The sequence below is a fragment of the Equus caballus genome, chromosome 16, assembly GCF_041296265.1.
Source record: "Equus caballus isolate H_3958 breed thoroughbred chromosome 16, TB-T2T, whole genome shotgun sequence".
Taxonomy (NCBI): domain Eukaryota; kingdom Metazoa; phylum Chordata; class Mammalia; order Perissodactyla; family Equidae; genus Equus; species Equus caballus.
This window is the reverse complement of record NC_091699.1, coordinates 70,432,513-70,458,690: the sequence shown is the minus strand read 5'-3', so window position 1 is coordinate 70,458,690 and position 26,178 is coordinate 70,432,513. Positions and strand designations below refer to the sequence as shown.

The 26,178-nt window shown below is 40.5% G+C and overlaps 2 protein-coding genes across 9 annotated transcripts; one reads left to right on the top strand and one right to left on the bottom strand.

The window, feature by feature from the left end:
• Positions 1-26: 26 nt before the first annotated feature.
• On the bottom strand, positions 27-21,113 carry NKIRAS1 (NFKB inhibitor interacting Ras like 1). Of its 5 annotated transcripts, none has more exons than XR_011427340.1 (5): positions 20,821-20,962; positions 14,537-14,647; positions 6,544-6,785; positions 6,195-6,403; positions 27-1,004 (listed from the first exon to the last, which is right to left on the bottom strand). XR_011427340.1 is itself a non-coding variant. In XM_070239051.1 (5 exons), the coding sequence occupies exons 4-5, from the start codon at positions 6,781-6,783 to the stop codon at positions 762-764; spliced, it is 483 nt and encodes a 160-aa protein (XP_070095152.1). In that variant the 5' UTR covers positions 6,784-6,785; positions 12,425-12,556; positions 14,537-14,647; positions 20,821-20,962; the 3' UTR covers positions 27-761. The 5 variants fall into 5 exon arrangements, 4 of the variants coding, with proteins under 4 accessions (XP_070095152.1, XP_005600958.1, XP_001917748.1 ...); XM_070239051.1 differs by lacking the exon at positions 6,195-6,403 and adding an exon at positions 12,425-12,556; XM_005600901.4 differs by lacking the exons at positions 6,195-6,403; positions 20,821-20,962 and adding an exon at positions 20,974-21,113.
• Positions 20,967-24,237, top strand: RPL15 (ribosomal protein L15). 4 transcript variants are annotated; one of them, XM_001494613.6, is made up of 4 exons: positions 20,967-21,218; positions 21,862-22,043; positions 22,482-22,618; positions 23,432-24,237. In XM_001494613.6, the coding sequence occupies exons 2-4, from the start codon at positions 21,872-21,874 to the stop codon at positions 23,735-23,737; spliced, it is 615 nt and encodes a 204-aa protein (XP_001494663.1). In that variant the 5' UTR covers positions 20,967-21,218; positions 21,862-21,871; the 3' UTR covers positions 23,738-24,237. The 4 variants fall into 4 exon arrangements, with proteins under 4 accessions (XP_001494663.1, XP_070095149.1, XP_070095151.1 ...); XM_070239048.1 differs by having other exon boundaries at positions 21,158-21,218; positions 21,846-22,043; XM_070239050.1 differs by having other exon boundaries at positions 21,207-21,348.
• Positions 24,238-26,178: the final 1,941 nt, after the last annotated feature.

Genomic DNA, 26,178 nt, shown 5'->3' with positions numbered 1-26,178 from the left:
ACTTGAAGACTGCCTATAGTCCAGTATTTTTATGATACATTTTTTATTCCACATAACTACGTATCCAGAAAACTATTCCAGAAGGTATAGGATTCCTTGTGGAAAATGGAAGCTTTACTGTCCTTAAGTGCTTAGCAATTTTCTAAAGAAGAAACAGTTTGAACGTATTTACACCAGCTACAGGCTCAAGTCATGCTAAACATATAATTTGAACAAAGTTAAACCACAGGTTTTGTTCCATTTAGCAAGATCTCCACAAGATAAAATTCAGCTTACTTAGTATCCAAATTGTTAGTTTGTGATCTAACTTGGACATACAAAAAATGTCATTTTATAATCCTAAACATGAGATGATTAATAAACTTTAAGTTATGTTTGAGCTAAGAAGTTTGCATAAAGTTACAGAGAATAATAACTTGTGAAACAAGTTAAACCAGGGGGAAGCTACTCATAGGTACATTTGCATACTAGCCCAACTTTATTTTTACTGCTTTGACAAGTCCAACAAGTATAAATAACAAAGGTGCTAATTTCAGGGACAAGTTTCAAACAATGAGAATGCAAATATATTATCTCATTTCATATCAGGCAATAATAATAAACTCAGCCCAAATAATTTAATTATAACCTAAAGTGTATTAAATTACTTCCTTAGGGGTTTCCTAAGGACCAAAGATAGATACGAATGGCCTATTTTAAATATGTTCACAGACACTTAAAGGCAATCACTATTTAAGAAACAATTGTGGCATTACTGATTTTTAGTTCTCAGAGTTAGAGTTCCCTTTGTTTTTCCTCCCAGGCAAAGGAAAGCTCGATTTGCTCTGGGGCTGGGAAAGTTTGCTGGCTAACAGAGTGAATGGTTCAATCAGAGTTTTCCGATCTGTAACTGTTACCTCCCACAGTCGCACTTTCTCACTTTTTGCCCATTGCTGTGCCACTTCAGCGTCCACTTGCCTCTGCTCAGAAAGGTCGATTTTGTTTCCTAATACAACAATTGCTACCTGAAAGAAAAATGGATAAAAAGATCACAATCTGCCAGCATCAGTTCTTAGGCAAAATGGAGAAATAAAGAATGCTGTCCCCTTTAACAAACTGCTTCATCAAAACTTAGTCTCAGATGTGACTGAATAGGATAGGACGTTAGCCTCGCTCCTCCTCAACGCACTTCTGTTAAAAATACAGATACTCTACAGGGTGTCAACTATGAAACATTTTAAATTAACAACAGATGAAGTTACTCAACTCAGGTATGAATGGAAGATAGACTTGGGGAAATTAACAGGTAACGGTTTCACTGAAATGTGTCTGCACTTCATTTAAGCTATACCTGCTGTTTGGGAAATCTGCAGCACGTACTTCAAAATAGAAGAGGAATTCTGGAGCTGTGAGAGTTCTGCACCCCTAGAACCTAAGTTCCATGAGAATAGGAACTTCTGTTCACATTATTCCTCATCAGAGAAGAGTGCCTGATGCAAGCACTAGATATCTGCTGAATGTCTGGACCAACAGGAACATTTTACACTAAATGGAAGGCAAACACTCACTTGAACCTGAAGGCTTACTACATACCAGGCAACATTTCAGGTGACCAGAACACAGCAGGCCCAAGCGGAGAGGGAGGGAGGAGAGAGAATATTTTTAGATAGTGACTGTAAAGAAGACAATAAACAGGCTGACTGGAGAGTGGAGAAAGGGCAGTAAGAATTGTCAGACAAGGCCCCTCTGAGGAGCAGCTCTGAACTAGGACCTTTGAGCCTTTAAGTTGAGGGCCCTGTGCTTTATCCCTGGCAGAATGGAAGAGCAGGCCCCAGAGCTTTGGTTTTCTTGGCAACTATACCCCTCCATTTCTTAGCAGGAACTACCCCTTTAAGCCCTCATGTCATTCTTCATCACCCAGATTTTCATCTTCATGTATGTATATCACCTAATCTGACCTCCATCTCCCCCTCCCCAATTGCAGAAACTTCCACTTTGCCCCTAGAGTTCAACAAAATCCCCTCCCTATTGAATGTTCCCTTCGCCTTCTTGCCTAACTGAAAGTTGGCTCAGCCCTGCAGTTCTCACTACGCTAGGGGATGGGAAAGGATGTAAAGTGTCCTCCTTGTCCCTCAGTGCTGCCTCCAACAATATCCTACCCTAAAACTGAAGGCTGGTGCTTTAAGTATGTACTATCTGCTCCCTGCCCCAACTTGCTGCTCATTACAGACCTGGCTCGTGGTCACTACCACACTACTTTTGTCATAATTCCTAGTGATTTCAACTAGCCATGTGGATGACCTTCCAGTAACCTTATCCCTCACTTCTTTGGTTTCTGCAAAGATCTTAATCATGCTCCTGAACTCAGCCATTCACTCCCACGAACACATCCTAGCTCTTGCCATTAGAACTGCTCCTCTTTATGATACCAATTCCAGGAATCCCACTCTGACCTCTGCCTTCCTAGTTCATGCCTAACACGCTGAACGCAACGATTCTAAACATCACAAGGACCTACAATCCATTGACTGTACTGCCTTTATCACTGCTTCAGTCCCTCTCATGTCTTACGTACCTCACCCAGCTGAGATTCCTTTAATTTACTCCCTTGCTGTCATTATCCTATTGTATCCACCTATACTCTTCGCCTACACCACTTACTGAATGTGGCTAGAGGAAAAAAAATCCTATTGGCTGGTCCCAATTCATAATCACTGACCTCAAGCAAGGTGGTGTTCTCCACCAAATATAATACATTTCCTCCATGTACTCTGTAACGAGACATCTCCTACCTTGGCCCTCTTCTCCAACCTCCAGCATTTCTTCTTTCCCTCACTTACTCTCAGTTGATGTCATACTATTTCAATAAGAAAATAGAAGCAATCAGAATAGAACTTTCATGTGCTTCCAGCACAACATCTGGCAACCTACCATCTTCCAAGCCCATGTACCCATCTTCCAGAACCCATCCTTTTAACCTGGACAATGATGTCACTCCAGCAATTATCCCCTCTCTCTCCTGCATCATCAGTTTTCTCCTCTCTACTCAATCATTCCCATTAGCATACAAAGACAATGATATCTTCCATCTAAAAAAACAAACCTCTTTTTGTACATCCTTCTCCAGCTCCTCTCCGTTCCCCTTACCCTTTTACTCAAAACTTTCAAAGAGCTGTGTTTGCTATCTTCAAGTCTCTCCTACATCCAGTCCAATCAGACTTCATCTCACTGTTCTACTAAAACTGTTTCTAAGACCCCCCCAAGTTACTAAAGGCTGCCCACTTCTTCCTGTTTTTTGACCTATCTGCAGCACTTGACATAGTGTGAAGTGCTTTAAAAAGTGATGGCTTTACTTGCCTCTGGGACACCTTTATCCTGGTTTTCCTCCTATCTCCTGGCCACTTCTTAGACTCCTTTGCTGGTTTCTCCTCAACTCTGCCACTGGTAAATGTTAAAGTGCTCCAGGGCAATAAAGGTTCAGCTAAACTCCTTGTTTCTCACCTTGTCCCCCAAATGTCTACTGTCAACACAGCAGCCAAAGTGATCATTTTAAAATAAGTCAAAAGATACTCAACCTCACTCATACTAAGGGAAATGAAACTATTAAAATATGATTTTCACCCAAAAGACTTACAAAATCCTGAAGTTTACACATTATTGTCAAGACTGGAAAAACAGGCATTTATTGTTATACCATTCCTATGGAAGGTAATTTGGCAATATATTTACCCTTTGACTCAAGAACCCCATTTCTGCTAACTGATCTCACAAGTAACTGTACCCTAAAACATACAACATAATCAATGTATAAAATTATTCATGGTAGCATAGTTCATAATAGCAAAGGACTGGAAATAACCCAAGTGTCCATCAATTTGGGACTGGTTAAGTAAGTATGATACATCTACGACCACACAATGAAAACTATGCATGAGTTCAAAAAAAACGGGGGGAGGCCCAGCTCCATGGCACAGTGGTTAAGTTTGCCCACTCTGCTTTGGTGGCTCAGGTTCATGGGTTCAGACCCCAGGCATGGACCTACACCACTGTCAACCCATGCTGTGGCAGTGACCTACATACAAAATCGAGGAAGACTGGCACAGATGTTAGCTCAGGGCTAATCTTCCTCAAGCAAAAAAAGAGGAAGACTGGCAACAGATATTAGCTCAGAGCAAATCTTCCTCACCAAAAACAAAACAAAACAAAAAACAAACCCAAGGAATCTGAGTACTGATATGGAAAGGACTCCAAGATGTATTACATGAACAATATGCAACTTTCAGTGCAAGAAAGAGAAAAATAAAAAATATGTATGTTCCTATTTGCTTTGTATTTATATAAAGGAACTTTGGAAGGATTCCCCAAAACTAGCAAAGTGATAAAATATTAAAAAAGCATGCTTGAGGTAGAGGAACTCATTGGTTGAGGACAGTGGTGGGAAATAGGGTTCACTATAGTCCTTTTTATATGTCATTTTTATTTCTGAACCATGTGCAAACATTACCTATTTGATTTTTTTAGAAACTAACATGCAAATAAATGCAATCTAAGTCCAGGTCATGTCATTCCTTTGCTCAAAACCAATGGCTTCTGATCTAAAATGTTGCCCTCGTCTCCTACCACTCTCCTCCAGCTCACTCTGGCCTCATGGCTGTTCCTGAACATGATGAGCAAATTCCTGCCCCAGACCCTTGCATCAACTAGTCTCTCCACCTGGAGCACTCCTCCTCCAAACATTAGCTTGGCTCCCTCCCTCTTCCTTCAGATCTCTGCTGAAAGTCACCTTTTGAGGCCTTCCCAGATCACCCTACAGAAAACAGTACCCTCACTTCCCACTCTGCTTCACTTTCCTACATAGCATTACTCTTTGTAACATATATTTGTTCCTTGTCTCTCCCCCTCCCATCCCCAAAACAGAAGCCTTATGGGAACAGACTCCATGTGGTTGTCTTGTATTCCCTGCACCTCACCTAGAACAATGCCAGGCACAGAGAGGTTGCTCAATAAGCATTTGATGAATGGATGTGTTTAGATAAATCCCCATTACAACCATATGAGGAAGGTACTGTTATCATCTTCATTTTACAGATAAGGAAACTAAGGCAGAAAAGTTAAGAAGTAGAGCCAAGATTCAAGTATCAAGTATATGAATGTTCACTGAACTATACTTTCACTTTTGGGGGGCAGGGAGGGGAATCTGGAGGATATTGTAGAAAATAACAGCATTTATCTGTTTAGGTGGGAAAGATGGGAAATAGGTGGGAGGGCGCATTCATTACTTGCCTTTTTATGTCTTTTGAAGATGGAACCTTGTGAATATTGTTATCTATTCACAAAGTAAGTACTCAAAAGAATAAAAAAAAATTACAACCCAGATGTCTTTCAACAGGTGAATGGTTAAACAAACTTTGGTACATACATATTATGGAATACCACGCAGAAATAAAAAAGGAATGAAATACTCATAGGTGCAAGAACTTGGATGACTCTCCAGAGAATTACACTGAGTGAAAAAAGCCAAAACCAAAAGGTTACATACTGTATGCTTACATTTATGTTAACACTCTTGAAATGACAAGGTCATAAAAATGGAGAAGAGATTAGTGTTTGTCAGGGGTTAAGGAGCGGGTGGGGATGGGAGGGAAGTGGGTGTGGCTATAAGAGGGTAACATGAGGGACCCTTGCAGTGACAGAAATACATTCTGAATCTTGACTGTATGAATGTCAGTATCTTGGTTGTGATATTGTACTGTAGTTCTGCACAATGTTAGCATTCGGGGAAACTGTGTAAGGGATCTCTTTCTTAAAATTGCATGTGAATCTACAGTTATCTCAAAATAGAAAGTTTAACAGAAAAATAAATAAAATACCAAAATTGAGGTTAAGAAAATCTAGCCAGTGCTGTTAACCAGTACATTATATGGTTCCCTCCATGATGATGAGTCAGCCATATGAAGATCCGGACAAGGATCTTGATAAGAGAGTTCCAGGCAAGGGAACCAGCGATTGGGAAGGACTTAATAGGGGAACAAAATTATCATGTTGGGAAAACAGAAAGTAGACCAGTGTCACTGGAGTACAGTGACAGAGGAACTGAATGATAAAGATAAGATGAAAAGGACAGGGATGGGCCAGATCCCAGATCATATAAGACTTTACAGACCATGATAAGAATCTTATTTTTAAGTGGTAAATGGGTAGAATTCAATACTTACTAGGTTTTTTTCACTTTTCTTTTTTCAAGACTGAAGACAAGAATCCTATTTACCCAAGAAGATAATAAAGAGACCCAGGCCACAGGGATCCCAAACAATATGAAATGAACTGTGTGGTACTTGAGGTATGGAGTCATTAAAATTCAACTTGTACACAGTAACAAGCAAAGGCAGAAAGTCAAATGCTGGTCCTGACTGTATTTCCTGAACTAAGAAAAAAAATTATGAAGATTACAGATACTGTGGATACAATTTAGCGCTTTTAAAATATTTTAACTGCCCAGAAGTCCATGCTACAACTTAAACAGTATTATAATTCACATTTGGCATTTTTCACATACCCACTTACCTCTTTTTTGTCTTTGAATTTATCAATTTCTTTTTTCAGAAGCTCCACTCTTTGAAAGGATTCAAGGTTATTCACACTGTACACAAGAACAAAGCCATCAGCAAATGAAAAATAATGCTTTGGCAGCTCCACACCTTCCTGTAGGCCTCTGGTATCATAAAGATGTAACTGTTCCTTTACTCCCCGATCCGTTTCCACTGAAGCCATATACACATCTTCCATTGTTTCACAATCTTCCATTCCTGGGATTAAAAAGAAATTACTTTTATATATACAAATATCGAATCACTACATTGTACACCTGAAAGTATATGATGTTATGTCAATTATACCTCAATAAGAAAAAAAGAAATTACTTTTTGGATAACTCAGTACTAACTGCTGAATATTTTCTTGTCATTCAGCAAGTTGGCTTTCTATGTTCCCTATATACTATATATAAGAAGATTCATTTACTAACTTCCTTAAAGTGAAAGGTAGTACAGTAAATGACCAACATGCTTTTTAAAAATATTTCTTCTGGATAGAAATAAAAGTAGAAATAAAAATTTGGCAACAAGATTTACTATTACATATTTTTAAAAAGTATTGTTATAAGAGTCAAAGAACTTAATACCTAAATTGGAGAATTAAAGGCTGATTTTAAAAGTAGCTTCAACAGGGGCTGGCCCAGTGGCGCAGCAGTTAAGTTCGCACGTTCCACTTCTCGTCGGCCCAGGGTTTGCCGGTTCGGATCCTGGGTGCAGACATGGCACCACTTGGCAAAAGCCATGCTGTGGTGGGCGTCTCACATATAAAGTGGAGGAAGATGGGCATGGATGTTAGCTCAGGGCCAGGCTTCCTCAGCAAAAAGAGGATTGGCAGCAGTAAGTTCAGGGCTAATCTTCCTCAAAAAAAAAAAAAAGTAGCTTCAACAACTAAGTGGCCCCATTTTCTTGTCCATCAGAGGCAAGGACAAGACCTGGGGGAAATTTGTTAGCTTTTTTTTGTACAACTTCCACTATTTCCAGGGTCTGTTTACAGGACTCAAAAATGTACATGTCCAGTCTGGGCCTGAGCACCAGGCCTTAATTCCCAAGTGCCTACTTTGCACTTTTATGTGAATGTCCTGCAAGTACTTCAAACTAGCAAAACTTACTATCTTTCCTCCCTACACCTGTTCCTCCTCCTTGCCTTCTTCCCTTCATCACCATCCACCTGGGCAGTCTTCAAAGTTCTCTTTGAAAACTGAAAGTGTGAGTGAAAGTTATAAATCAGCCACTTTACTGCTGAAACATCTGCTCAAGCCACTGCCTCCTTTCATTCCCATTGGTGTATCTTCACCTGAACTACAGCAGTAGCTCAGTTAACTCCTAGTATCCTTTCCAGACTCTTCTGAAATGTCAGCTCTGTGGGTCCTCCTCTCCTGATTAGCCCCTTCCCTCCTTTCTGCTCCTATTGTGCCGTGTACAGGCAATACCATTTTATTTATTTATTTTTTGAAGAAGATTAGACCTGAGCTAATATCTGCCACCAATCCTCCTCTTTTTGCTGAGGAAGATCCCTGCCCATCTTCCTCTATTTTCTATGTGGGACGCATGCCACACTGTGTCTTGATAAGCAGTGTGTAGGTCCATGTCCAGGATCTGAACAGGTGAATCCCAGGCCTCCGAAGCAGAGTGTGTGAACTCAACTACTATGCCACGGGGCTGGCCCACAATACCATTCTATACTTAAATCTTTCCATATCTGTCCCCTCTGAAGCTGGAGTATAAACTCCTTGAGAGCCAGGACTGTGGCTAATCTATCTTTATAGCTCTGAGGACTAACAAATTGACTTAAAAATTGACCTAGAAAGTCCTGAATAAATGTTTGCTGAATGAATGAATGAGCTCATAATTGATGTCCCAATTTCAGTTCCCTTCTTGCCTGAGTGATCCTTTTAAAATGCATTTTAGTTTGCTCCATTTGTGCAGGTTTTGTCTCTTCAACTAGTCTATAACTTCCTTGAGAGAAATGAACTATTCTGTGTACACAGCATGTATTCAATAATCATTTGTGGATAAGGGGATTAAGGGGAGAAGATTAACACTTGGAATTGTAATGAGTGCTAGAGGCATATGATGAGAAAGGTATAGTATGGTCCCTGTACCCACTTTCATATTTAAATATGAGCTATATCCAGAGGTAAAATCATATGGATAACATCCTATACCAATAAAGCATACTATATTATAGGTTTTTGAAAACTATGGCAAGAGTTTTAAACAACCTAAATACTGTAGAATGATTTGTTACAGGTGCCTTACATGAACTGTTTATAAGTATTAAATAAAATCTCCATAAAGTATTAAAAGGAATAATGATGTAATGATAAATCGATTGGACCATGAGAAACCAAAAATTCACTTTTATCAGCATAATTATTTACATTAAGGAACGTGTTCAATGTTTAGTAAGGGAAAATTACTCATAGGTTTGAGTATATATCTCATGCTGTGATATATTAAGCTACCTGACGGAAATTAAAGCTTATTCTATTAAGACACAAATTTATTGAGCTTTGACTACAAAATAATTTCAAGGCAAAAACTATTAAGACTTTTGTCATAGTGGATGTTTTATCCACCAAACAACAGTCTGGTTCCCCTCCTTGCCCCATTAAGCTTAAACCTTTTGAGATTTTGTTACTCTATAAATCAACCAAAGTCATGGCTCTTCCATTAGCTCCCTAGATCCACTCTCCCACTCCATGCCATTGGGCAACTACCACTCCTCCATACCTGCAGAAGACTAAGGGTGCAAGCTCTAGAGAGGGTAAAATAGAGGATGCCTGGACTGTGGGATAGAGGGTCTGAGTTCCATAGTGAAAACAGGGGGCAATTAAGTGTCAACCTCCCTCTGCTCCCAAACCTTTAGCAGCCAGGTCTTTATCCTCCAGGCAGAGGAATTTGGGGAATCTGGCCAGCAAAATAGGAAAAATCCTAAATATGCTAACATCTAGGGTTGCTCAACAAGGCCCCACCCAGATCACCTTACAGTGAAGTTCAAAGTCATGAACCCTGTCCACATGCTTAGAGCTTTTGGTTAGCTTTTTAGTTCTCCACTCTTAATTATGAGCAGACAACCAAGGACTACCAGATACCTGGAGGAAAGGAGAGACCAAAAATCAGAAACGAGCACCTTAGAGGGAAAAGACTACAAAGAAAAGAAAAACAAAAAAATTACTCAATATTATACTCAGAGAGAGAAGACAGTGCATCCATGAAAAGAGAACAGAATAATAAGAAGTGAAACCTCTGTAGAAGGGCTAGAACATAATGATGTTAACTCCCAAGAAGTGGAACAAAATATTAAGAGTGGAAAATAGAAGAGGAGAAATAAAAAAATTAGCGAACTAGTCCAGAAGTCTAGCTTCCAAAAAGAGAGTTCCAGAAAGAGAGAACAGAGAACAAAGAGGAGGGAAAGCATCAACAAAATATTTCAGAACTGAGGGGCCAGCCCAGTGGCACAGCAGTTAAATTCGCACATTCTGCTTCAGCAGCCCGGGGTTTGCCAGTTCAGATCCCAGGTGCAGACCTACATACCACTTGTCAAGCCAGGCTGTGGCAGCAGGCATCCCACATAAAATAGAGGAAGATGGGCACAGATGTTAGCTCAGGACCAGTCTTCCCCAGCAAAAAGAGGAGGATTGGCGGCAGATGTTAGCTCAGGGCTAATCTTCCTCAAAAAAAAAAAAATTTCAGAACTGAAGACAAACATTTCCATATTGAAAGGGCCCACTGAATGCTCGGTACCATGGATGGAAACAGACTAATCCTATGATACACCACTATGAAATTTCAGAATACTGGGGACAAAAAAAAGAGCCTACAAAAGCTTCCACATCCAAAGCATCAAGAATGATAATGGCTCCCAGCATCTCAAAAGCAACACTAGAAGCAAGAAGATAATAGAATCTGGTAAAACTGAGGATAGACATCCTCTATGAAGCAGCAATTTCACTCCCAGATACACCCCCCCCAGAACTTGCCCACATAATAGGTGGCATATATGTCCAAGACTGTTCACTACAGCATGATTTCTAACAGCCCCAAACTATAAACAGCCCAAATGTTCATCAAGATAGAAGAGATAAATAAATTGAAGTGTCTTCATACAACAGATACTATAAGGCAATGATAATTAAACCACAGCTACCTACAACATGGATGAGTCTTACAGATGTACTATTGAGTGAAAGAAGGCAGACACTGAAGAATTTATACAGTATTATTCCATTGATATAAAGTCAGTAACAGGCAAAAGTAAACTATATCCTTTAGTGATACATACATAGGTGGCAAAACTATAAAGGAGAGAAAGAACTGATTGACCAAAAGTCAAGGGAAGGGCTGAGTTGTGATTGGAGAGAGGAACATGGGAGGCTACTAGAGTGCCCTCAAGGTTCTACTTTTTGACCTGCATGGAGATTATGCAAAGGTTTCTTTTATAATTATTCATTAAGCCGTCTATGTGTTTTATGCAGTTTTCTATGTATATGATGCATTTTATAATAGAGAAGGATAAAAGATGATAACGGAGCAACGCTTTAAAAATACTGAAAAGGAATTATTCTCAACCTGGAATTCTACACTCAAAATTATAATTCAATTGTGAGTGTAAAATAAAGATATTTTCAAACATGTGATGCCTGAAAAAATGTATCACATACATTTTCTCAGCAAACTGAGGAAGCCTCCATCGAAATTAGCATGTAATCATAGAAAGAAGATGACACTGGATCCAGAAAACAGAAGGTAACACAGGAGTAAATGGAATCACAGGGACCATAGTAAATATCTCTACTTAGAAGCCCCAAGATTAGTGCCATGTGCCAGGCATAGAGGGCATTTTGAGGACTACCATCACCCAGTGCCCCATTCCATTGTACAATCTTTTCAACCCCAAAAAAAGTACAGTCATGAGCTGCATAATAATATTTTGGTCAACAATGGACCGCACATACAATGGTGGTCCCCCAAGAGGAGTACTATACAGCCTACGTGTGAAGTAGGCTATACCATCTAGGTCTGTGTAAGTACACTCTTGTGATGTTCGCACAATGACGAAATTGCCTAATCACACATTTCTCAGAACATAACCCCACTATTAAGTGATGCATGACTATACTGGAAGATATGCTCCACCAAAAGAAGGGCATAAACCAAAAGATGATAAGACATCTAGGAAGCAGGGAATCAAACCCAGGAAGAAAGAAAGGTAAAGGGAAGTTCCACGGTGACATCTGTGCAAAAGGCCTACATAAAAGGATTGCTTGCTCCTGGAAGGGTACCTCCAAGAAAAAAAAGGATTAACTGATTTAGCTGACCTCACGGAAAACTGAGAAACATCTGGACATGTGGAAAAATTAGCCAAAGGTATAAACAAAACTAACGAAATGACAAATAAAGCAAATGTTAGCTTCCATAAAAACAAAAAGAAAAGAAACAATCATAGTACACCATACTGCTCAGCTGAGAATATTTACATGTGCCAGTAGCTCTCTGTGTAGATCTGTAGATCTGTGTGGTCTACAGATCCACTGAGGTCTCCTTTCAGGGAATACACATGGGCAAAACTATTTTCATAACAATACTAAGACATTTGCCTTTTCCACTGTGTTGACATTTGTACTTGATGCAAAAGCAACGGTGGGTAAAACTGCTGGTGCCTTAGTACAATCAAGGCAGTAGCACCAACTGTATTAGCTGTGTTGTTCACCATCTCATACTTGCAGTTAAAAAAAAAAGCCAGTTTCAGGCCAGCCCGATGGCGCAGCAGTTAAGGTTGCACATTCCACTTCAGTGGCCCACCGATTCAGTGGTTCACCAATTCAGATCCCGGGTACAGACCTACGTACCACCTGTCAAGTCATGCTGCGGCAGGCATCCCACATATAAAGTAGAGGAAGATGGGCATGGATGTTACGTCAGGGCTAATCTTCCTCAGCAAAAAGAGGAGAACTGGTAGCAGATGTTAGCTCAGGGCTAATCTTCCTCAAAAAAAAAAAAAAGCCAGTTTCACTTAAGAAATGTCCTTGATGAAGCAGTAAAAATTACTAATTTTATTAAACCTCAATCCTTGAGAATACATCTTTGCATCTTTTTAATATTCTATGTGATTAATGGGAAGTAGGCATAAAGTATTTCTGCATAACAAATTATGGTAATTGTCCAGAGGAAAAACTCTTGTGTTTGAGTTGCAAGCTGAACTAGCCACTTTTATTAAAAAAGATGGAATGACAGAAAAACATGTTTATTCAGGGTATTTGACACACATTTTCTAAAAAATGAATAAAGGCAACCTATCATTTCAAGGAAAATAACTGACAGTATTTGTTGTCAATGATAAAATTTGAGCTTTTAAGTGAAATCAGAATTGTATCCATCACCATGAACTTGACAGCTTCCTAATACTGATGAGACTGGGGATGATATCAATAATTGTTAATTTGGAAGATCTGCTCATCTCAGTAAACCAGTATTTTCCAACTGACCAATTCAGGATGTTAAAAAACCATGTTGGGTAAAAAACCCATTTAAAGTGCAAGATAGATCAATGAGATTTTAATGTAATACAGCAGGAAAAGGTCACTGATGTGGTTTCAGATTCCACATTGCAATAAGCTTTAAGTAACCATCACTTGTTGAGTTTTAGTGAAATATCAAAGAAGAATATTCACAATTATCTGGAAAGGCTACTAAAATACTCGTACCTTTTCTAACTATATATCTGTGTAAGGCCAGATTTTCTTCATGTATTTCAACTAAAACAACATATCACAACAGATTGAACATAAAAGCAAGTAGATATGATAATGCAGCTGCCTTCTATTAAGGTAGACATTAGATTTTCAAAAATGTAAATCAATGCTCATCTTCCAAGTTTTTTGATAATATAATTATTTTTCATAAGAATATGTTATCTTAGCTGTAATAAGTTTACTGTTACTATTTTAAGTAACAAATATTTTTTTAATTTCTAATACAATAAAAATATCAAAAGATATAGCCAACATAAACAAAAGCTATTTAGAGTTTTAAGAGGGTAAAGGGATTCTTTTCTTTTTCCACCCCCAGCATAATTTATTTTTTGCACAGACATAAATTAGTATCTGGAGGCAAAACATTAAGAGCAAGATTTGTGACAGGAGGGATTCTGAAACCAAAATGTTTGAGAACTGCTGGCACAGGCATCAATGATAAAAACTCAACGTGGATTTAACCAAAATTGTTAAATATTATTTTGGGAAGGTGGAAGAGAAGCAGAGCTCATCAAAATGATTAATAAAAGTAAGATAGAAATGCCCTCTAAGCTACTTGCCAGAGATAAATACTTCAAAGATCTAAGATTCTACTTCGCTCTCTAACATAAACCTCATTTTATGCTAAACCGTAACGTCTGTCTTCCTTACTAAACCATGACCTCCTTAAAGCCATGGACGCCGTTGTCTTCATTTCTGTATCCTCACAAGGCCTCATCACAGCCTGTATCATATAGCAAGTATTTAATAATTGTTTAACTCCATGAATGAATAAATGAATGAGATAATCCAACTCATAAAGTTAGGTCACACTGCAGCAAACAGCTGTTTCTTCCATTTTTAAAACCTATACAGTAGTACTGGAAAGTCATGTTTGAAATAAGAACGAGAGATCATTCAGGATATTCCTAAGTGACTGATGCTATGACTCCAAGACCACTATTCATTATGTAAATATACAGGAAACACATATATACAAACGAGAGATATATACAGTTGTTTTCTTAACTGTTATAACTTACAGCAAACACTCTTGAATTTCAATAACATAAAAATGTTTTTTTCTCTCCCCCATTTTTGCCCCCCTCAATTTTTGTTGACTTCTATGACCCTTTTGGTCCCTCTAGACTACACCTCACTTTCGTGTACCACCACAGACCCCTAACAGTTCCCAGAACCTACAGAGAAACGAGAGAAAAACAATCTTACCAATAGTATGATTCCCATAAAGGAGCTGCTCCAAAATTGCTGTTTTCCCCACAGATAGCAAGCCACAAACCACAACCCTGCAGCCCTTTCCCATCCTGTCTCAGGATATCACTGTGAAGAGAAGAGAAGATCTTTAAAATTGTATACTGTTGAAATCAACCTTTTCTTTTTCTTTCTAAGTTTAAATTTAATAAGCCATACATACATGACAAGAAATTTCAAATATAAAAAAACATATATAGAATAAGGTACATCCTTCCAAACTCCCTTTCTAGTCTCCCATTTGCTCCATTAGAGCAATCAGTGTTACCAGTTTCTTCTATCTTTGCCGAGGTAATCTAGGTAAACCTAAGACTACACATATAGATGTGAATCCACGTTTGTTTTCAAAAATAACAAATACATTTTATACAAAGAATATTTCAATACTAATTGAGTCTATAGGAATTCAGATAGAATCCTAGATGAAACCAATCCTTGAAAGAAACTGCCTGCTTGTCAATATTTACTTGAAAAAATAAACATTTAAGCAAAAGTTTAAGGAAGCATGAAGATAAAAATCTGGATAGAGAATGGACATGATTTTTTTAAAGAAACATTACTGCTATTAATGCTACTGTCAGTCTTTTCTCAGGAGAGTGGGAAACTGGATTTTGGTAGCCACATGGGTTCTCTTAGTCATACTTTGAGTCATACTTCCTGATGCTAGAAAAATTGCTCAGGCACTTTAAACCAGTAAGAAAAGCAAAACTTTTCCTAGCTTCCTAACATATCCAAGGAAAAGCAAGAACAGGTAACATTTTCTTCAATTTTTTCCTCAGAGGTTTTATCTTCCAGAAGGCAAAGTAACAGCAGCCAAGGCAGAAATGAAAAACGGCTCATCAAATACAACAGAATAACCTGGAAAGAGAATTTACATTTCCACATTGCCTTTGCCATCTCCCACCACCTCCTTATTTCCCCCAATTCTTCTCATCTGGAACTGCAGAACACGCAATAACTCTGACTAAAAGGGATACCACAACTCCTTTAAGTCAGAAAACAACTACGACAAGAAAGTTCAAATCAGCATTCACATAAAATGAATACCAGGTATCCTTCTGTGTATGCACGTGTGTTGTGCATCACTACTGGTTGGTTTGTTTTCTTACCAACACTGAAAACATGAAGCAACAAATGAACTTCCCATAAGTCTTCTCTACTTAATTTTTTCAAAGTCTGTAATTTTTTATGACCCAAATCAGCCAAAACACTAGTCTGCTGACAGGAAAAATGTTAAGGCTAACATTATTGTAGTGCAGTAATAACACAGCACTCTTTCTCAGAGCCATACACTACATTTTACCAGTAGAGAAATAATCATCACTTATGTGATACAACCATTACTTCCTGGGTGGTATGCTTGGAATCCTTCTAAATCTTATCAAGAATAATCACTTGCTTCTAGGAGAGCCACTGCTCTTAGGGCACTTTCTTTTCTTTATATTTTCAACATAACTGCAATAGAAAAATTCTCAGGCTTTATTTATAAGGGCACAGCTTTGTGTCACATTGATCATCCATGGTATGGTATCTCCTATGTCAGCAGCTATGGCCTATTTTAAAAGGTTTTCTACACGTACCTCTGAATTTATGATTAATTTAATGTCATCTCATTTATCATAGGATTCTATTCTCTCTGCATATTGTGGTCTCCTGTAAGTTATGACACCATTGAATCAATCTTTCAAAGGGTTTTTAATGATAATAGTTAAAATTTAAAGGAAGTTGCCACCTAACCACATGAGAAGAGGATGAAAAAGAAATAAATCTGCCAAAAGATAAAAATGATGGCAGCACAGAACAATTCTGTTGTCAGAAAATGTTATTCTTGGAATCTAAATTCTGGTTTTTGTATTGTTATTTCCCTTCCTCTAAAAATGTCTTAGCCCCAGGAGAATTTCTAAATGCCAATCCTTACCTCCTCTCCCCTTCCTGTTCAATCAAAAAACTGTCACTTTACCACACATTATACCAATCTTCAAGAAAATTCAAGTGCTCTACAGGGGCGGGTACACGCTGTACTTGGGTAAAGCAGGCAGTTATAAGAAAAAAACACCCAGTGATTAACAGGCCTCTAAAAAGGGGAGGCAACTATGAGCGCTGGAGACTGCAGCAAACTGGAGAAATGCTGAAACCAATAGAATCCTGAGAAATTCACAAGTCAATTATTCCAAGAGTCTTTGGAAGTGGTCTTAATACATCTGCTTTAAAAGTGGTATGCTACAATTGTACTTTGATCACTCATTGATATTAGGATGAGCAGATAAAGTCTGTTAAAAATATGTATTAATTTATGTGTGTGTGTATAAATAAATAAATTAGGGGGTTTGTTTTGGTATATCAGAGAAGTCTCCATCAAGGGCAAACAGTAAAAGTAACAGAATAGAGGTAACTCAAACACTAGGTAAGGATTTTAAAGTATTTTAGAAAGGAAAGAGATGGGAAGAGGTAAGACAGAATCGGCCGTGTTAAATATTTTACACTGTCAAAAAGAAAACAAAGATGAAAGGGTATGTGTGATTAACCAAAGCAGAGCTGAAACATTCTAGGTTCCTTGTTCTTTTCAAACGGGAAACAATACTACTACATATAAAACTGAAGATTAGTGACCTGGCACCATCAATTAAGAAGTCTGAGTTCTGGGGCTGGCCCTGTGGTGCAGCCGTTAAGTGCCCATGTTCAGGTTCGGCAGCCCAGGGTCCACCGGTTTGGATCCTGAGTGCAGACATGGCACCCGCTTGGCAAGCCATGCTGTGGTAGGTGTCCCTCACATAAAGTAGAGGAAGATGGGCACAGGTGTTAGCTCAGGGCCAGTCTTCCTCAGCAAAAAAGAGGAGGATTGGCAGCAGATGTTAGCTCAGGGCTAATCTTCCTCAAAAAAAAAAAGTTTGAGTTCTTTAAAAAGTTAATATCTAAGGTAAGATTTTGAATGAATTACATCAAATACACATACAAAAATACTTGAGTTTCCAAATATGATCGTGACAGTGGGGATTCACATTATGCATAAGGAATGGTTCTCATGCTTACAGATATTCAGATTTATACATAAAAACTACTAAAAACTTAGTTCTCTAAGCATTATAATATTTCATAATTCCCAAACAGAATAAATATACACCATTTCCTTCCAAATTGATAAAGGAGGCCATCTGCAGCATCTGAACAGGAAATGAACCACGTGAACAGATCCTGCAGGTGGCCAAGCCTCCAATGTAAATCTAGGTTTCAAGAGTCTGAAAGGCTCCAGAACAGATGAAGGACCTTTAAGGTTCCTTCTAACACTGTGATACTGTGAGAACAGAAACTGCTTACCCAGAAACTGCATCAACACTGAGGTTAATGCAAAATGCAGCAGTCAGAGCTACTTGTTACAGTCCCTACCCTAAGAAACTGCTGCACAATAAAATTCAATCTGTGACGGGGCCAGCCTTGGTGACCTAATGGTTAAGTTTGGCACACTCTGCTTCAGCACACTTGGCTTCAGCAGCCCAGGTTCAGTTCCCAGGCACTGACCTACACCACTCATCTGTCAGTGGCTGTGATGTGGCAGCGGCTCAGATATAAAAATAGGAAGACTGGTGGCAGACGTTAGCTCAGGGTGAACCTTCCTCAGCAAAAAAAAAAAAGAAAAAATCAATCTGTGACCTATTAATCTTCATCTGATGTATATGACTAAGAGAATGTGCTTAACAGACAAAATCCAATGCAGTTTTAAATACATATTGCTTTGCTTTCCAAATCAAATCTAGTGTTGCTAGAGAATAAAAACATGACCTGGTCAATATTCTCTTTGAAGGGCCATCAGAAACAGCTCCTCCAAATTGTCAGTACTTCTGTTCTTCTATCTAAAGAACTGTTTATGCAATCGGAAAAATATTAATGTTGAGACACTGTTAACATTATAGAGAGATATTATAGATAGATCTTATTATGTAAGCATCACATGGGGAAAACTTCTACACTGTGTATTTATGTAAACACCATGTACTGTGTGCAATACTTTGACTTATCCATATATAAAGACATTTTACATAAATACATAAACACACATTAAAAGGGTTTTGCAAATAATAGTGAACATAATAAAATATAATAAGCTGATTCCAGCTTACCATTCTTTTATTCATCCAGTAAATATTTACTGAGGGCTTACCATAATGCCAGGCATTAGGGAAAAACTAGGGAGCAAAACCAGAAATGATCCCTGCCTCAAGAATCTCAAAAATCAACTGGAAATACCAATCCAAATCTTGCAAAACTCCTGAGAAACTGCTAACGGCAAATTAAGAAACAAAACCACAGAAACTAAGAAATTAGCAGTCATTACTCACATTGCCAGAATCTTTTTTCTAAATGATTTGTAGTCAATCATTCTTGACCCATTTTTCTGACACCCCATGTCTGATCCATCAGTAAATCGTCTACCTTGAAATACATCCAAGGGGGGACCACTTACAACCTCCATCACTAATGAAGTGGTCCCAGGTACCATCTTCTCATCTCCTGCTCTCTCAAGGATGTCTGTGTCAAAATTCCCAAAACCTATGAGTATTTCACTTTACATAGTAAAAGGGATTTTGCAGCTGTGATTAAATTAGGAACCTTGCAATGAAGAGATTATCCTGGATTAGCTGAGTGGACCCAATGTAATCACAAGTGTCTTTTTATGAGGGAGACAAGAATGTCAGAAAGCAAGAGAGAAAGACCGGGATTTGAAGATGCTATGCTGCTGGCTTTGAAGATGACGGAAAGGGTCAGGAGCCAAGCAATGCAGGTGGCCTGTAGAAGCTGGAAAAGGCAAGGAAATGGATTCTCCCCTCTCACCTCTAAAAGGAATATGGCACTACTGACAACCTGATTTTAGCCTAGTGAGATTTCTGACCTACAGAATTATAAGACAATAAATTTGTATTATTTTAAGCCAGTAAATTTGCTGTATATTGGTACAGGAGCAAAAGGAAATTAATAAAACCTCCTAACTAGTCTCTCTGTTTCCACTTTTTCTGTTCTTCCGTTTAGCCTCAAAGCTGCAATCCATAAGATCCTTTAAAAATGTTAAGCCACAGGAAGTGACCCTTCCGCTCAAATTCTTCCCATTGTTTCCAATCTCAGGCACTTTGAAAACCCAAAATCCTCATAAGAACCTTGGCCTCTCTGATGTCATCTGCTAGTTTCTCCTATGGCTAATTCCAGCCACAATGCCTCCTTGCTGTTCCAGGCATACTCCAGCTTTGGCACTTTTCCCTCCGCGTGGAATCAGTGCCCACTTCTCCAAGGCTCACATCGTTCATGTCTTTTCTCAAATGTTACTCATCAAGGAGACTTACCATGAACATTCTGTCCAAACTTTCGACTCCCACTCCAACACTCCCTTATCCTTACTCTCCTCTTAATGTTGGTCCTTAGCACTTACCGCCTAACATAATACATGTCTTACTTAAGCCTGTTTCCAAGAAAGCTAGAATTTCTGCGTTGACCACTGCTGCATCCTCAGCAGTTGGGACACTGCCTGGCACATATCAGGCACTTCATAAAGGTTCGTTGAATGAATCAATGAACCATATGAGGATTCTTACAGTGGTAAAGCTGTGACAAAAAAAAAAAGGGAAAATAGGAAATGAGGGGAAAAATAACCAAAACAGCTAATGATTTAGAAAGTAAACAAGATTCTCTTAAACCCTGGCCACACTTAGAATTTGTTAAGAGAATTAAACCACATGATTGCATCAAAAATGAAAATATTCTGGAGACGCAAAAGACGTAGTCACCTATTTTTCCATAACGAACGCAACACAAAACGCCAGCATTTTCTCGGTATTTCTGCCCGAAACATTCGCACTTGCCAACCAGGTCTTGGCAAATAAATCTAAAAAACTGTGGTTCTGACGTACCAATCTGGGACCAAATCCGTAGGCAGGAAAGGCACGGAAATGGAAAAGCGCCAAGCCGCCAGCGCTCTCCCTCCCCACGGACCCTTTTTAGTGCAAAATCCCTGAGCTGGGGCCTGCGGGGGCTAAAGCGGAATCGACCCGAATGACCCTCCACCCGCGAAGCCCCGCACCGCAAACGCCTTCTCTGGCGGCTGGGGCGGCGTCGCGGGGGACCGTCCGAGCCGCCCCGGGTCCCGGATCTCTGCGCCCGTCCGGGGTGAGAACGGGGACGGCACCGGGAAGCCACAGCCACGCCGCAGGCGAAGACGCTGCCTCGATGAAGCGGCCCCCACTCCTCACGACACAGACCTGGACCCCTCCGCAGACGCCGAAGAGAGCGGCGCGCCGGCTGCGCGCCTCCACGGCGGACCTCGGCCACGGGAGCCCCGCCCCCACCTTGCCTCCTCCCGGCGGCGCGACTGTATAGGATGCTCGCCCGCCGAGGCCTCGCCGCGGACTCACCAGTTTCGGGTTGCCCCTGCCTCTCAAACTCGAATCCTGACGAGCAGGGGGCGGGACAATAGAGGAGGCTGCACCCAATCCCTGCCGAACTCCGCCCACCAGGCTCTCTGCCGGAACTACATGTCCCATGAGGCTCCGGGTGGCCGCAGCTTTCCACCGGAAAGAGGCTTGCTGAGGTGGGGGAGGAGCCCAAAAGGGATTGTGGGAGAAAGGCTCTTTCCTTTCCGTCTGGCGGCAGCCATCAGGTAGGCTGTGTTGGAGTTTTTCAGTAGTCCATCCGCCGCGGATCTCCCTTTGCCACGGCCATCCAGGCTCGGGGACCCTGCGTCCTCGGAGTTTCTCCTGCCTTCTGTGCGGCGCGAGTTCGATCAGGATGTGGGGCAGCCCGGGCGTGGAGAGGCGGCCCCCGGGGCGGGCTGTGGGGGGGATGTTGTGATGGCGGCGCGAATTCGAGCTGGGCCTGGAGCGTGAAGGGAGGCATGGGGCCGGGCCTAGGGCGTCGTAAAGCCAGGCCGGCGGGTTAGGTAGAGTAAGTGCTTTTTCTTCGAGAGTTAAGTTGGCGGCGGCGGTAGCGCCTTCCCCTGTGGTGTCGGCGAGGTCTCTGCAGGCCGGGCCCTGGGGGACGCCGCCTGCCGCAGTCACCCGCCCCTCAGTGCCCGAGTCTGGCTCCATTCATTTCGTCTAGCAGAAATGTGCCCGAGGCCTGCCTGCGCTGCTGCGCGCTGGCGGTCGCAGAGGTGGGATCGGGGCTGGCTTTTCCCCGCGCTGCGTGCAGAGCCATTTTCATCCTCAGTGGTTTCCTTGTGGTTGATGAGGAACTAAGATGGACGGACGGGGTCTTGTTAGACTTTAAAGGGATATGTTTTTAATAGGCGGTTTATCTCAAAGGTAAGCCAAGATGGGCGCTTACAAGTACATCCAGGAGCTATGGAGGAAGAAGCAGTCGGACGTGATGCGATTTCTTCTCAGGGTGCGCTGCTGGCAGTACCGCCAGCTCTCGGCGCTCCACAGGGCGCCCCGCCCCACCCGGCCCGATAAGGCGCGCAGACTGGGCTACAAGGCCAAGCAAGGTGAGTGGTGTCTGCGTGGACGCCTCGATAAAATATTTCGCAGGGCAAGCTGGAAACCGGTGATGAGGAAGAGCTGCCATCGCGCCCATGTCTGTCTTCACATAGGGCTTTGGCAGAAACCGCCTTCAGCTGCAGCGCATAGAGGTTGTTGGCCGGTGGATTATGTGCTCCCAGTTGTCTGAAGTAGCAAGTGTGTCGTAGATTGCAAATCGTGTGAGTCTAGACTAAAGCAAAATAACAGTGTAGAGTGAGAAATGACTCTACCTCTGTGATTAACGTGAAATGAGTCTCAAACGGGTATTAGTTTTGCTTACATTAGAGGTAACAGTATTTGACGTGTGGTGTGAAATATAATTGATGTTGGGGCGTAAGTGACATGTCGTTGGATCTTCCACCCTTACGGCTTTTATAAGACCCTTGTAAATTTTTTTCGTACAGGTTATGTCATATATCGCATTCGTGTGCGCCGTGGTGGCCGCAAACGCCCCGTTCCTAAGGGCGCGACCTACGGCAAGCCTGTGCATCATGGTGTTAACCAGCTCAAGTTTGCTCGAAGCCTTCAGTCTGTTGCCGAGGTGAGTGGTTTTGAGTAGCAGTTGGATTGGCACCTCCTGGGGTTGGTGGAGAAGGATTTCAGCAGCTCTCCTGATTAGCTTGTATGCAAGTGAGTCCTGTGGGGTTTGTGATTTTTTTTTTTTTTACTTAACTAATCTTGGTAAAGAGTTAACGTCAAAGACTTTGTCTTTTGTTACTGATTTAATGTCTCTGCTCACATATTGGAAATTGTGTTTTATGATTAGCGTAGACCTCTGGAACCGAAGCTATTGAAGGGCAGTAAACTTTGTCTCAGAGGGCACATTTCCCCCGGTGTATAGAAACTGCATTTATTTGTATCACTGATTTTTCTGTGGTCAGTTATAAGCTTGCTTTCTGGGTTAGTAAATAAGCTATGCTCTGTTGTAGCGGTTGGCAAACAAGGGCCCATGAGCTAAAAATGTTATTTTTAAAAGAAAAGGCAAAGAGACCGCTGTGACTGGCAAAGCCTAACATAATATGCTAAATATTAAAGTTTTCTGTAAGTTTGTTGACCTCTTTATTAGGAAAAGATGAGGTTCCAGAATCCTAAGTTTTAACATTTATGCCTTAGTTGGGGGGGCAGGTAGTAAGAGGGAATGGTTTCAAATCTAAGGATGTTTGTGTGTGCTATTTTAGTAAGTCTGCTTTATCATACTTAGGGTCCCAGCCTCTGGGGAGATGCTTGATAAATATTTGAGCAGCTAAGTAGCCTAATGGCCTCAGTCTCACCTAGTGGTGAACTAGAGAATTCTTCCTGTTTGATACTATGGGAAGTGTGGGAGGCTGACTTTGGGCCTTTTTTCCTATTCTAGGAACGAGCTGGACGCCACTGTGGGGCTCTGAGAGTTCTGAATTCTTACTGGGTTGGCGAAGATTCCACATACAAATTCTTTGAGGTGATCCTCATTGATCCATTCCATAAGGCTATTAGAAGAAATCCTGATACCCAGTGGATCACCAAACCAGTCCACAAGCACAGGGAAATGAGAGGGCTGACATCTGCAGGCCGCAAGAGCCGTGGCCTTGGAAAGGGCCACAAGTTCCACCACACTATTGGTGGTTCTCGCCGTGCAGCTTGGAGAAGGCGCAATACTCTGCAGCTTCACCGTTACCGCTAATATAAGTAATGTTTGTAAAATTCTTACCTAATAAACAATTTAGGACAGTCATGTCTGCTTAAAAGTGTTCTTTAATTTGTCTGTTAAAACTAGTTGTCTGCAGTTTGTTTCATGAATGCATTGTCAAATTATGAAAGTTAAAGTGCAATAATGTTTGAAAACTATAAGTGACGGTGTATCTTGTTTCTAATAAGATAAATGCTTTCATCTTTGCTTTATCTTATTAGGGAGTTTATATGTCAGTGTTTAAAATGCTGTTTGGTATAATAAGTGTAAAATAAATTCTGTAACAGGAGTGCAGAAACTAGCCATGTAGATTTGTTGGTGCATGTGATGAAACCTACAGCTTTATTGGGGTGATGCAATGCTCTCCTGGATTACTCTCAACTGGCTGTTTTTGGAGTTTGGCAAAGACACATTTTTTAAATGGATTTTGCTTGGAAATGTGAAGGATATCCTGATTATCATATGCAGAAAAATAAACTTGTCGAGGGTCCACATTTTTAGGTCTTAATATTTCATTTATGTAACCACTGCTTGTGAAAGGAGAAAAGTTTAGAATGCCACCATTTTTAGGAGAATTGAATAAACCTGTTGCAAGAGGGTGCTCTTACAAGTTAAAAATTTTGGTTAAACAAAATTACCTTGGGCTCCACAGTGCAATTGAAGTTCACATAAAAGGTGGAGACTTCTGGTTTATTCCCATGACGGAGTTGTAGAATACTGAATTTTGTGCCAAGTATTAACGATATTTACGCTGGTATATGTTGAAACTGATGCGAATTGAGCGTTAGGTGAATGACAAGGGAATTAAAGTTGAGGTTTGTAAGCTAGTCGTCAGTGCTAGGACTGGGAAACTGGTGGCCGTCAGATAGCTTTCAAGTGTGAGGATAGAAAAAGTCAGCTTTGATGAAAATTTTAAATGCTTTGTAGTGCTGAAGTGACCATTATGAATTCTTTAGCCACGTTAGGGGAAAAATGGTTGGCTTTAAAGATAACATTGTTGCTCAGTCCAGTCAGTCAGGTAATCTTGGGTCAACCCACTTTATTCATTCCCATTAGGCTACTGAGAAAAGTTGGTGTTGATATGAGTTCATGGTTTCCAATCTTGTGTGTTTACAGTTATTTTCTCATCCCTGCTCAAACTACTCTCAAAATCCTTACCATTCCACAAACTTGCCAGGCCATCAATTGTGCCCAACTTAACCCTAAGCATACCACCACGTTCTGTTTGCATCATGTCTTCCAGTAGACTGGGCTTCTGTCTCCCAGGGTGAATTTGAGTGTATAGGAAATACAGAAGAGGAGTTGCCCCAATTCTTTCCAGTTCTGGGTTTGCTGACTTAAAAATAGGCAGTTTGATTTCAAAATTTAATTGCTGGTTTCCTTAAACCAGTTTTTTGCCTGTTCAGGGGTCTTAGGTTCAGTTAAATGATTTCTAGAAAACGTGTAGCAGGCTCATAAAACTGCTTGAGAACTAAATTCCTTTCCATTCAAAAAAAAAACTTAAACCATATATTTTGTGTGTAGAGGTTGTTCAACTAAAGGAATAAATGTTTATTAAACTAAAACAAATGGGCCTTCTGTTATCTTTTGTCATCAAATACTAATGTGCTTTAAAGCACACCAAATACCCTAACCTGCCAAAATGTATTAAAACGTGATGGCAGAAACAGTTAACAATTTGAGGGGAAATAAAATATGTAGTACTTAGTCTTTAGAGATTTTCTCTCGGTTCTTTGGTCCTTGCATGAGTTAGAAAAACTCATTTAAAAGTTTTCAAACTATAATGGATACCAGTTTGGGAAGGGGAGGGAGGGTTCAGGCAAAAAGTCAGCATTACTTAAGGGCTTGCTCCTGCTCTTACTACCCAGGGTTCCGTCTCCACACAGCAGCTAGAGGGATTGTGTTATGTCACACCTTTGCTGGGAACTAAAGTCCTTGGAAATGAGTTTCTGTGATCTTCCCCCACTCCTACCATGTGACCTCATGTCCTACTGCTGTCCTCACTCAATTTCATCCCAGCTTCCTTGCTGTTCCTCAGACACACCAAGCACTTTCTAATGCCTTTATGATGAGGAAACTCCCCAGAGCCTAAATGTCACATTAGAGGCTTTCCGTGATCACCCCACAGACTGTTCCTGTTTGCTTTATTTCTAGGTCAGCATGTGATTCGAACACCCAAATTGACTAGAATTTTCTTTAGGGCTAGAGCAACCGCTTTCTCAACAGCCCCACAAGAGGTAGGTACTAATATTAACTCACTTTTGCTGATGAGCAAACTAAGACATAAAAAAAGATGAAGCAACTTGTTCAAGGTCAAACGGATAGTGGCAGTTTGGATTCGTATCCTGTCTAAACTTAATTTAAAATTTTGATTAGGTATTACATTGACATGGCTAAGAATTCAAAAGATACAATAGGGTCCACAGTAAAAGTCT